This window comes from Xyrauchen texanus, chromosome 48 (genome assembly GCF_025860055.1).
Source record: "Xyrauchen texanus isolate HMW12.3.18 chromosome 48, RBS_HiC_50CHRs, whole genome shotgun sequence".
Taxonomy (NCBI): domain Eukaryota; kingdom Metazoa; phylum Chordata; class Actinopteri; order Cypriniformes; family Catostomidae; genus Xyrauchen; species Xyrauchen texanus.
The window spans coordinates 6,199,271-6,211,568 of NC_068323.1; the positions used below are offsets into that span (position 1 = coordinate 6,199,271).

The following is a 12,298-nucleotide window of genomic DNA, read 5'->3' on the forward strand; positions in this document are numbered from 1 at the left end:
GAAACCACATTAAAGGAATTTCCATTTACGTTGGACACTTGTTGGCTGCTTTTACTTCACTATTTGTGGCAACTCATCCATTTAAAAAACAACAAAACAAGTCATGCAACTTTTTGTTTTGTGAAGAAATAAAAAACATACAAAACACAATGTTTTTATATGTCTACAAAGATAATTTCATGCATTTTAAGCATACGCCTTTAAATCAAAAGGTCTCTACAATCACGAAAAATGTGTGTCTAAAGTTTGACTGCAAATGTATTTACACACGTCATTTTTAGTAATACCTTGCAGGGTGCAACTCTTATAACTTCACTTATTTATGTTCAATAACAGCTTTCCATTAAAAGGTCTCACTTCAATTAAAAAGGCATCAGCGAAAACTTTCTGTTCATACTTTTTATGAGAAAATTCAATTGTTTAAAAGACAAAAGACGAAACTGCTTCATTAGTTGCGCCCTCCTCCTGTGACTGAATTCAAGCTCCATTTAGAACAATTACTTGAGCAGAAACCGTCTGTCAATCATTCTTAAGGGAGAAGAGTCCCAATTAATGAGCTTGTGTAATCCCCTGCTATTATTTCCCTTCTATAGAGGAAAACACACACAGGGCAGCTCTCTATTTAGCAGAATCCACAAGAGAGGACTTTTGCATGTGAATATATGAATGTACGTTTAAACAGGTCTAAAGTGAGCGAGTTTGAGGTTGGTTGGTTGGGTTCTGTTGCATTGCGCAGTAGCATAGGGGGGCGTGCTCATTACCCGAAAGTGACCTGGTGTTGGGAGAAACAGGTGGATGCGGGTCAGTCTGGAGACGGAGAGTGCACAGAGCATCTCGCCTTATAGAGGTATGATTATTGGGGGAAACTGTTAACTTGTAGAACTTTTAATTTAAAAATCAATTAGTATATGTAGAAATTAACATTAAAGAATATTAATAAGTGCTGATAAAGGGATTGTTCATTGTTAGTTTATGTTAACTATTGTCTACACTAATGGTAACAAACACAACCCAATTGTAAAGTGTTTCTGAGATGGGTAGATTGATGGATTTTTGTCATTTGATACTTTAATATTTTAGTAATTTTATTCTGAATCATGTCATGGGCTTTATTGGAGAATGTATTATTTTTTATTTGGCATATGTGAGAGTTGCAACATATTTGACATAAAACATATCAGTTTCATATAACTCTCTGTTTGTCATCCCTAGATATTATTACAAAATGTATATATTTTCTGCGAATGCAGACGTTATATTTTTGTTATTATATGCTGGAGTATCATCGGATTATCTACATTAGTTTTTAAATATTTTAAAACCTATATGAAGAATAGTAGTCCTTTGAATTTGTACATTATTTTGTCTTCTGATGCACCAGGGACTTTTCAACTCCTGCAAACTACAAGAACCGATTTGATTTTGCGTTCACATAGTCAAAGAGTTGTAAGATGGAAGTATACTTCATGCATAGACCAATTCAACATACCGTACATAAATATTTATAGCCCCAAGACCTTGTTAATGAACACTAAAAAACCTTTTTAAAAGAAGAACTTGGCCCCAAATGCACAATTTATTACATTTGTTGATTTTAGTTTCTCTTTCAATGTCTGATCAGGTAAAACTGCTCAGTTTTGGGTTCCTCCATCAGAGCAACTGCTTTTCTTCATTGGACGTTTCAACCCCAACATTCGAATGCATTTGTCACTGGACACTATGAATATGGTGGATGACAGCTGTCTTTCGCCCAGTAACTTCCACGAGATGGTGAAAGTAGGGGGTGCGGCGGTGGGCACCCGTGTCCACAGCATAGATGTCATCTTGGGCTTCAACAAGAACCAGGATGCTTTACTAAACCCTGGAGGTAATGTTGTATCTCATAATGTTGGAGGGGAGAGTCTTGGAGATCCACGGGACCAGGACCCGCAGACACAAACATACGGACACCTGCAAACCCTGAGGGACACCTCAGAACAACCTGCGTTTCACGGTGAGTCCTTTGTGGGTGAAATTTCAACCCCAGTTGTTTCTGACCAATACGTTTAACCGGGACACTAAAACCAAGAGACTGGCATGAACCACAAGTTCAAGTTGTGTTGCCATTGCCCCCATTGATTTTAACGCGCTATTGGCAGCTCACCAGGGAATTAGCGTAAACTGTCACCTTAAGAGACCTGGATGAAAGTTTGACGTGACTTAAATAGTGACGTGCACGGTTACCTAATGTCTTCTGTTACCATGGTTTCCATTGATGGTGAAGATTGTGGATGTATTGACACTCAATGGTTTAAAATCGATCAAATTAATGTGTCTAGTATAGCTCCGATAATTTGCTCTTGGAAGAATTTTATGATAATCTTAGAATTTTATCTTGGCCAATCAGAGCACAGTTTGAGACATTGTTGAGGTCTCTTCTGAAACTCTAGAGGAGATACATGTGAGGTTACTGGAGGGGGAATATATCTGAGGACCAGAAGACTTAATTTGGCCTCTATTGCAAACTCATTGCTGTCTAGGCCAAACGATTGAGATACTGATCTCATTCGTGATTTTTCTTTTTCTATCGGATGTTATTTGACCATGGTAATATGCTAGGTTAAATGAAGTCTAAATAAGAAGAGGCGATCATATTTTCATGTCTTTACAAGGCCTGATCAAACCTGTAAATCATTTGGCAAAGGGGGCTCATCCCTGGTTCTCATCCCCTTGTGGAATTCCGATAATCTTCTCCGATCTCAAACAAGATTGCCCAACTGTGCATGCCGACATAATCATTTTTCCATTCTGCTCCAATGTTTTCATAATCCATCGTGCTTCTTAGTTGAGAGAGTCTCTTGAATGACCCAGAGTTGACATGTCTGTTATTGTGACGAGATCCTTTTGAAATTGATTGTCCTCATTTGATGAGAGTTGCCAACAAGTCTGAGCATTGTTATTGGGCTGTCTTATATCTGACTGGCGGTGTAGTGATCCTTGAACTGGGACTGACCTCCACTATTGTGTGAGTTCAGTCTATTGCTTGTTAATAAAGGTGGCTCTGTTAACCCCGAACGCTTGTTCCTGCCTGATCACTAAACCGTCTCCAAACTGGGCTATTTCTTCTTGATTTATATTCTTATGACCAATGCTGTCAAGTAGTAGTTCACCCAAAAAGAAAATTCTGCCATTTTACTCATCATCATCACATTGTTGCAAATATGCATGGTTTCTTTCTTCTGTAGAGCACATAAGGAGATGTAAAGTAGTATGTTACAAAGACTACAGCAAACTTTGCAGAGTTAGATTGTCATTAGCAGACACTAAAGTCCCAAAGTGCAAACTTAGTGTGCTGACAGTATCCCAAGAACCTTAAACCTGTGGTTAAGTGGTTCGCCAAGGACAAAACACTGATCAAACATATCTGTCAGTGTCCAGTTCATTGATCAATTCTATTAGGGATTGAACCTGCAGCCTTTGAGTAACTTGCCAAGCTATTACTTTAATTTAACGATAACTGCTTACTCAATTCGGCCACATACACCTGTTTGATCCCTTCAATTATGTTGTACAATTCAGAAGCAACACATAATACTCCCTCTTATTGTAAATTACATCTTGTGAGGCAGTGCAGTACACAAACCCACCTGCCCTGATGATCAGCATTTTGTTGGTAATTATTGAATTAGCGTTCCAACTGGCATCGTGTCTCTCCAGTTTACCTGGGTAAAGCTTTTCGTAGAAGTGTTGACCTTATATTGAGGACATGGGGTAGAATCAAACGAAGCCTATAGGTAGATTACAGCCAAGTCTACACTGAAACTATCAGGGGAATTAACATGCTACATCTGTTTCTGCTTGGATTATGGGGTGGGGAACCTTCAGTGAAAGCCATGCCCTACCAACAGTGACGTGCGCTAGTCCAAATGTTACAAGAGCATATGGCCATGAGTATTATAGGATTAGAATCTCAGTTTTGGAAATACAATGTCAATAATCGTGTTGTCACCATGTGTAAATAATAGAGATCATTCTAGAAAGTTCTAGTAAGTCACCACATCATTTTATTGCAATGCAAAATAATTGGTGGGGTGGTGTAGTGGTCAGGGACCATTGCTTGTAGCCAGAAGGTAGCTGGTTCAATTTTAGCAAGGAGCGAACCACGAGACCCTACCAAGTTGCTCCAAATTGATAGCAGCATTCTGTTGTAGCATCACGTGAAAGTCGCGTAAACATATTCCGGGCACCTGTGTGGTGATAAATAACGATTTTATTCAATTCCAAATGGAATTGATATTTCCAGAATTAGGCCATGTCCACACTTACGTTTTAAAGTTTTCTCTTTCCAAGTGTCACTAGTTTCCAAAGTATGTGGCACTACAGAGCATTTTCAAAATTTCTCGGTTTCTGGTGGAGGAAAACGCCATTTTAATGTGTATGAGAGGTGTTAACGCAGTACATTTTCAAACGAAAACGTATTAAAGTTGGCGTGGTCTTAGAGTTGTTCATAAGGTGTGTACCAATGCCGACTCTCAAGTCCAGTCTAAGTTCTGGTTTTGTGTGTGACCTGTGACTTTAGATGCTGATATGTTCTCCAACAAAAGTGACGGGGAGTTGGGCGCCCTGCAGAAGTCAATTGAGAGTGACTGCAAGTCTCCCGTCTCCGATGGTGATCAGCCCAAGAAAAAGCACAGGCGTAACCGTACTACCTTCACCACCTACCAGCTGCATGAGCTGGAGCGAGCCTTCGAGAAGTCCCACTACCCCGATGTCTACAGTAGAGAAGAGCTGGCCATGAAAGTTAACCTCCCTGAAGTTCGAGTACAGGTGTGTTTAGATCTCCTTGGAAGTCTTTCTGTCAAGTGCTTAGAAATATTTTACTTTGTGTTTTGAAGTAAAAGTATCAGCATCAGAGGAGTCAATGCACTGTTGAAAAGATCTGTCACTATTGTATGTTTTGGAAGCTGGTCACCAGAATGTGCTAGTTCAGGGTTCCCCAATTTATTATCACCAAGGGCCAAATTCTGTCATCAACACAAAGCCGAGGGCCACCACTCTCAATTTTATGACAAAGATGCGTTGTTAGAAAAACCGGGCTGCACACGCTCAGTGCTCGCGCACTCTGCTGATGACAAAATTTGCACGGGCCCTGTATGCGGACACTCAGCATTGGACCAAAGTATACTTTGGGTTTTAGCGCAGGCCAAACATTTGTCTCTCACGGGCAGGATATTGCCCCCAGGCCGCCTATTGAGGAACCCTGTGCTAGTTTGTCCTCACCTCAAGTGGCTGCTTAAACTTCTTGACCAGCAAGACTTTAGATGACTAATCTTAACCAACAAGAACCTGGTGCTTCACTGGTTTATCCAGGCCAAACGCGGTCAACCAGCTACACCAGAAAGATCATGCCAGTTTACCAGCTAAGAGGTCTTTTACACAGAATGCATTTTTGTATTTGTATAGACTGAAAATGCAAAGCTTAATTATTTTTCTATGTAAACATGCACTAGAGTAATGCTTTTGGATGTTGTGCCACGTCTCACTGGCGAGCACGAGCGATTGACGGTACAGAATTATAATTTGAAGTCTATGTGTTTGTACAGGTGTGGTTCCAGAATCGCAGAGCCAAATGGAGGCGACAGGAGAAAATGGACATGAGCACCATGAAGCTCCACGACTCCCCTATGCTGTCCTTCAACCGGCCGCCCATGCACCACACTGTGGGCCCCATGAACAACACACTGCCCCTTGACCCTTGGCTGACCTCCCCTCTGTCCAGTGCAACTCCAGTGCACAGCATCCCAGGGTTCATGGGTCCCACACAAGGCCTGCAGATGGGCTACCCCAGTCACAGCTTCCTCAACTCGCCCCAACCCATGACCCAGAGCATGCAGCCCATGGCGCCACCACCATACCAGTGTCCCTCTCCCTTCACTGACAAATACCCACTGGAGGACATAGATCAGCGCAGTTCAAGCATCGCCACTCTCAGGATGAAAGCCAAGGAACACATCCAGTTCATGGACAAAACTTGGCAACCAATGTGCTAAGACAGAGTAGAACTCCAGTTCGTTGACTGAGGGCCTTCAAGTTTCTTGGTGACTTAAAGGCTAACGAAGAACCATTTCGCTTGTCTTGGATGACTTGCTCTCCTGGTCAGGAACATTGTGTGTAGCGTCATGTCCCATTTTATTCCACGATTATTGACATTTTTGCAACCGTATGTTAACACTTCTCCAAGAAAACCAGCATTCCTTGGGCCTGGATGAAGGAAACAAGCATACACATTTAAACGTAGGACCTCTATGCTAGGACTTGTGAAACTTTGTAAGACATTTCACTCAGCAATTTTGTCCTGAGAAGTCTCACACTTTACTTGTTGTGAGGCACACATTGGCACGGTTATAAACAAGTTTGGTTTCAGTTCGTTGTCTTTACAGTTCTTTACAGATCTAGGACTGTCCTATCATGATTAGTCAGTTACAGAGTTTCTGGACGAAGAGTTACTGAAATGTTAATTCAAAGGGCATGCTTTGTATCACATGACCTCTGTCTGCAAATTCACACTTTCCTCTAATGGACTGCTATAGATGTTTTGGGTTGACAGAAGATCTTTCAGGGTGAGATGAGCCATAAATACAATCCATGTTTCGAAAAGTCTTCTTCAAGTATTTCAACAGGCAGCTAAGCAATTAGCAAACTCTCATTTCGATCAAAAAAAGTGCATCTAAGAAAAATGAGACAGGGCAGAAATGATTAGCTTGTGGTGCTTAATCTGTAGGCATAATCATTTCCTGGACATGCAGTACCTCACCCCACCATTACTCCCTCTGGGCCCGTTGACCCAAGTCCGATCTTTTTGTTTGAATTTATTTAGAGGGAAAGACAGTCACCAATGATCATTTAAAAGGGGATTTTGAAGAAGATGTCAAAAGTGGTCAAATGAAATGCATCTTCAGCTATTTTATGCCCCACAATTAACCTGCAAGTGGGACTTGCTAATTATTTTCTTACGGAAACTCACTCAGTTCATGTTGCCAGACATTTTGTAGCAAAAGAATTGTATTTGTGTTTGCCACTAAATGTTTAGGGATTTAGCGGATGATTGAATTATTTCCTTGAAGGATCTATGCTTAGTAATAGTTTTAAAAGCCCCCCCCATACAAACAATTTAGTTACAGGACCAATCAGTCCAAACATTAGTTTACAAACCGAATCCATCATGTTTACATGACTTGCACAGTTTAAATAAATGTAAAAGCCAAAGTTAAATAGCAATATGGCAATAATGAGTAAATTAATACGTGTGTATGTGTGTGCGATGGTATATTTGTCCAAAAATATGTATGTGGTTCCTTTGTAACGTGTCCTAGACGTTTTTACGGAACAACTGATGTCAACAAATGTTCTTTAAATAAAATAATCTAGTTTGATAGAACTTTGGCCTTTTTCGACTCATTTGACCTTGTATGCTAGTCATCAAGTTTGGTACCTGTATGTAAAAATGACTAGTTTTCTACCATAATGACTAGCTACTACCATAACTATATTTTTCAGTAGTGTGGCAGTAGCTCAGTTGCTTTCGAAATAATGTAGCTTTTCCAATATTTATTTCCCCCCGCAAAAAGTAGGGTATAGCGAAACAACATGAAGTGTTTCTACTAGTGCATTGTAATGTATTGACTTACTTTTTCAAAAGGGTAGCTTGAATAGTTTAAGGTTAAAAGTAGTTTCAACAACACTGATAAGACAGTCCATTCCCTGCCCTCCCTTCTCTGTGTTTTTCCTGACCGGTGGCATCGAGCCAGCCCGTTAGTCAGATAAAGTTCCAGTCAATCAGGTCGGCCGGGGAGGGGGTACTGGCCCTAGCGTCCGCGGTTTCTCTAATTGCCTCCTGATGCTGCTGCTCGGGCACATGTTCATGGTGCCTGGTGTTCGGCTGCATTTATCAAGTGTGTGCAATGCTCTCGGACAGATGGGTTACTACAGGGGCCATATGGGTCCCAAAAACACAGATGTGTAGAAATTAGCAAAGGGGTCTGCATATGTACTGTGTTAACCTCGGTGCAGAGCCACTGGACTTTAGTTGCTCTGGTACAGATATTAGATTGTAAACTTTTGTATACTTTTTGGCATACCTTGTAAAAGGCAAGTGTCACTCTTATTATTGCTCATCCTTAGGGTTAGGGACTTCAACAAACCTCTAACCCTATTAAACTTATTAGTATTATATTTAAGTATTAAACTTTTGTAAGAGACCCCTTACGTTTTCTTCAAAAGTTAAATCTCTAAGGGGCCTGGATAGCTCAGCGTGAGTATTGACGCTGACCACCACCCCTGGAGTCGCAACTAGCGTGTGCTGAGTGACTCTAGTCAGGTCTCCTAAGCAACCAAATTGGCCCGGTTGCTAGGGAGGGTAGAGTCACATGGGGTAACCTCCTCGTGGTGGTGATTAGTGGTTCTCGCTCTCAATGGGGCGTGTGGTGAGTTGTGTGTGGATCGTGGAGAGTAGCATGAGCCTCCACATGCTGCGATTCTCCGCGGTGTCATGCACAACGAGTCACGTGATAAGATGCGCGGATTGACGGTCTCAGAAGCGGAGGCAACTGAGACTTATCCTCCACCACCTGGATTGAGGTGAGTAACCACACCAGCATGAGGACCTAGTAAGTAGTGTGAATTGGGCATGCCGAATTGGGGAGAAAAGGGGATTAAAAAAAAAGTACATTATTAAGTAAGTTATTTACAATTTTCCATGCAGTGTTGTTTTTTTCCTTCATGTATATAACAGTATTTTCGTTAAAGATAGGTTTAGTTATATGACTTAAAATTTGGGACTATGGCAGTTTTTTGTTCTTTAAACTTATGTGAGCAGTATTGTGGCTGAACTGTTCCCTGCTCAAGGTAGGAAGTATTAACAGTTGCACAGGTGGGAGCAAAGGGTGGGAAGGCTGCTCATCGAAGTTAATGATGGAGAAAATCCCCCAATTAGAGCTTTATCCAGCTGGCCAGGATGAGTTCAGCGTGAGGATTAGTGCCCGTGCCGAGACCGAACTGCCACTGACCACTGCACATCTTGGCACAGGGGCTGCCGGGTTGAGGGTAGGCATGCGTTTAGCTGGACTGTCACAAAGGAATCATGGGAAAGTAGCAGTTCATCCACTGCGAAAAGCTTTGTTTGTCAAGCTGAGGGAATTGTGCTGGTTTTCCACTCTCATGCTCAGAATGTGGGTCAGTCTGTTGTGCTAGGTTCGATTTTATTATCTCACGTTTGGTTCACACGTTTATTACGCCAGAAATTCAAATTCAGAAATGTTAACTTTAACAAAACATAACTTTCCTGCTCTCTTACAACGAGGAGATATTAGTTGTTGCATGCTAAAAAATGCCTTGTCATCGCACAAATTCCTTCAGCCACACTAATGCATCTGGTAGCAAGATAAATAAACCGAGGGTTAATCCGAGAGCGCAGTTACTAAGGCGATTTCCTCTAAAGCGTACAGCATGGCTTTATCATTTTTAGTGGCAGAATACTGCTGTATATTATCATATTTACCTTATAATCGGTAATAGATTCTGTAAGAGTGTGACTGTTGACATGAGGACATAAATACACAAAGTTTGGGATTAGGAATGTGCAATATATCGGTCTCAATATCGGTATCTGCCGATATAAGAGTTTTTAAATTAGTGGTATCTACTGTATGTAATTTGGCAGGTAGCAAAAGAGTTATCCATCTATTTGATTGTTTATTGCTCAATGTTTCTCTAACTATATTTTAATCACACAAAACCTATCAAGAACATGCCATTGGTGTATTTTAAGCTTTAAAACCATTAAGATTATTTTCATGAAAATGAAGCACCCCACACCCCCACCACCCTCAAAAATGCTCATTACCAAAAAGTGGAGGAAAACAAACATTCTCAAACAGAAGAGATGTATCATTTATCCATCATATCGGTTATATCGGCAATAAAAAGATTGCATTTCGGTATCGGCCAAAATCTTTTTCTAGATGGTTCCATCCCTAGTTCTGATCCCTATGAGTCATGCATTAAATAAACAATATTAAACTATGTGAAAATGATTTTGCTGAGTGATCATAAAGTTAGTCGAGTAAGAATGGGATGGAAATTCTGACGCTCTGAATCACTGAATCCCCCACAGAGTTACTGTATTCATTAAGAACAACTAAGTCTCCAACGACTAATTAATTGCATAATCTATTATTTTGTTCCCTCGACACGGCAGAGGTTGAAGTTAACAGGCTGATTGGGTTGACGCGTTCCTCGAAGAGGATAATACGGGAATGGAGCGGAATTAATTGGGTTTGATTAAGAGAGGTTTTCAATGGGCCACGGCTCTGTTCGCATGACATTATTAGAGGTCACAGAGAAAGGCCGCGAGGTGGGGGGGATTTGTGAGCTGGCGCCAGCGTTCTTCCCTTCAGTTGAAGTGCAAAGAGTTTGTTGTCATCCTTTGTAAACATTGGGAGCTGATGATTAGTAAGACAGCTGGAAATAAATGTAGCCTATATTATCCTACATATTATCCTCTACAGCAGTCATAAACATACTAAAGGAATGTTCCGGGTTCAATACAAGTTAAGCTCAATCATCAGCATTGGCTGCGTTATGCTGATTACCGCAAAAATACATTTCGACTTTTCGACATATCCCGCACTTACAATGGAAGTGAATGGGGCCAATTCGGAAACGTTAAAATACTCAGTTTCAAAAGTATAGACACAATCTTCTGTTTTGGGGTCTGGGTATCTCAGCGAGTATTGACGCTGACTATCACCACTGGAGTCGCGAGTTTGAATCCAGGGCGTGCTGAGAGACTCCAGCCAGGTCTCTTATGCAAACAAATTGGCCCGGTTGCTAGGGAGGGTAGAGTCACATGGGGTAACATCCTCGTGGTCACGATTAGTGGTTCTCGCTCTCAATGGGGCGTGTGGTGAGTTGTGTGTGGATCGTGGAGAGTAGCATGAGTCTCCACATGCTGTGAGTCTCCGAGTGTCATGCACAACAAGTCACGTGATCAGATGCGCGGATAGACGGTCTCAGAAGCGGACGCAACTGAGACTCGTCCTCCGACACCCGGATTGAGGTGAGTAACATCTGTTCAATGAACTGTATCTTTTTTCCTGGCCTAACACTTTTAGGACTTTTAGGTATGTGTCCATACAGAAATAGATTTTCAAAAATAAACCTCACCCTGAAAAATATTCACTGGAGTAAAAAAGTGTGACAACATGCCCCGGCACATTGCCCAAACAGAGCTGTTCACTATCAACTGGCTCCCTGATTTGATGTCTAGATGAAAGACATTTATAGCTCACCGAAACACATCTGGCCGAATCAATCCACGCCTGAGTGTTTGTAATCTAGTTACAGTATAATCTCAGAGGAGGGCTCGTCCTCCGACCCCGACACCACTGAAATCACTCGCATCTAAAAATAAAAATACAATTGTCACCTTTTTTCAGATGTCATCATATATAACAAGATTACAAGCTAATTAATCACAAAAGTGAAGGGACAGTTTGTTTACAGGTTTACCTAGCCGGACAGAACATAATAAAATAAAACAATAGCTTTTATTATGTTTACTTTTGTGCTTGCATTGTGTCTGTTTTATTTGCACAATGTTCTGTCAACCTGTGGTGCAATCTGAGCCGCCTCGTAAGAATTTCGATGTCCAGTGATCCGGAACCTGTAAGTGGCAAATATAACCAACTTGATGTACGTTAAATAATGCCTTCTTAACCCAGATAGCACATCTCTGAGATGTCTGTTTAAGAGCGTTTCATCTGGAAAGCATCACAATCACAAAAGAGTTTCATTATCTTCCCTGAGGTCCACTGATGATGGTATTAAAGTTTTTTTTCCAACAAAACAGTCATAATTTTGTAATATATGATAATTGTCGACTATGTCTCTGCCCATCTTTCTTAAAAGCTCGATTTTTGCCTCAGCCCCTCTTTTAAACTACACTGTAAATGCCCTCTGTTCTGATTGGCTGACAGTGTGCATCCCCTCAAATTCAGCCATTTTTGAAACTCAGTTGGAAGAGAATAAACAAGCACCAAAATATTAGAAATGTACATTTCACGGTTTACACATAAAGCACGTCCAACACATTGCATCCAAATATTTTGCACTATTCATCTCAAGGACAACAGTTAACACACCGGGTCTACATGGGACGCTTTAATCAATGATGCTGTCTACCATGGAAGCGTCCGTCTCGGCGCAAATTTATCTTGCAGAGTTGTAACTTGACACTGCATCTTTTAAACACATGCCGGAG

At 41.1% G+C, this 12,298-nt stretch overlaps 1 protein-coding gene across 1 annotated transcript; it reads left to right on the top strand.

Annotated features, from left to right (window-relative positions):
- The first annotated feature begins 619 nt into the window (after nt 1-619).
- Nucleotides 620-7,356, top strand: LOC127639955 (retinal homeobox protein Rx1-like). Its single transcript, XM_052122306.1, has 4 exons — nt 620-847; nt 1,622-1,993; nt 4,559-4,806; nt 5,583-7,356. The coding sequence occupies exons 1-4, from the start codon at nt 796-798 to the stop codon at nt 6,027-6,029; spliced, it is 1,119 nt and encodes a 372-aa protein (XP_051978266.1). The 5' UTR covers nt 620-795; the 3' UTR covers nt 6,030-7,356.
- The last annotated feature ends 4,942 nt before the right edge of the window (nt 7,357-12,298 follow it).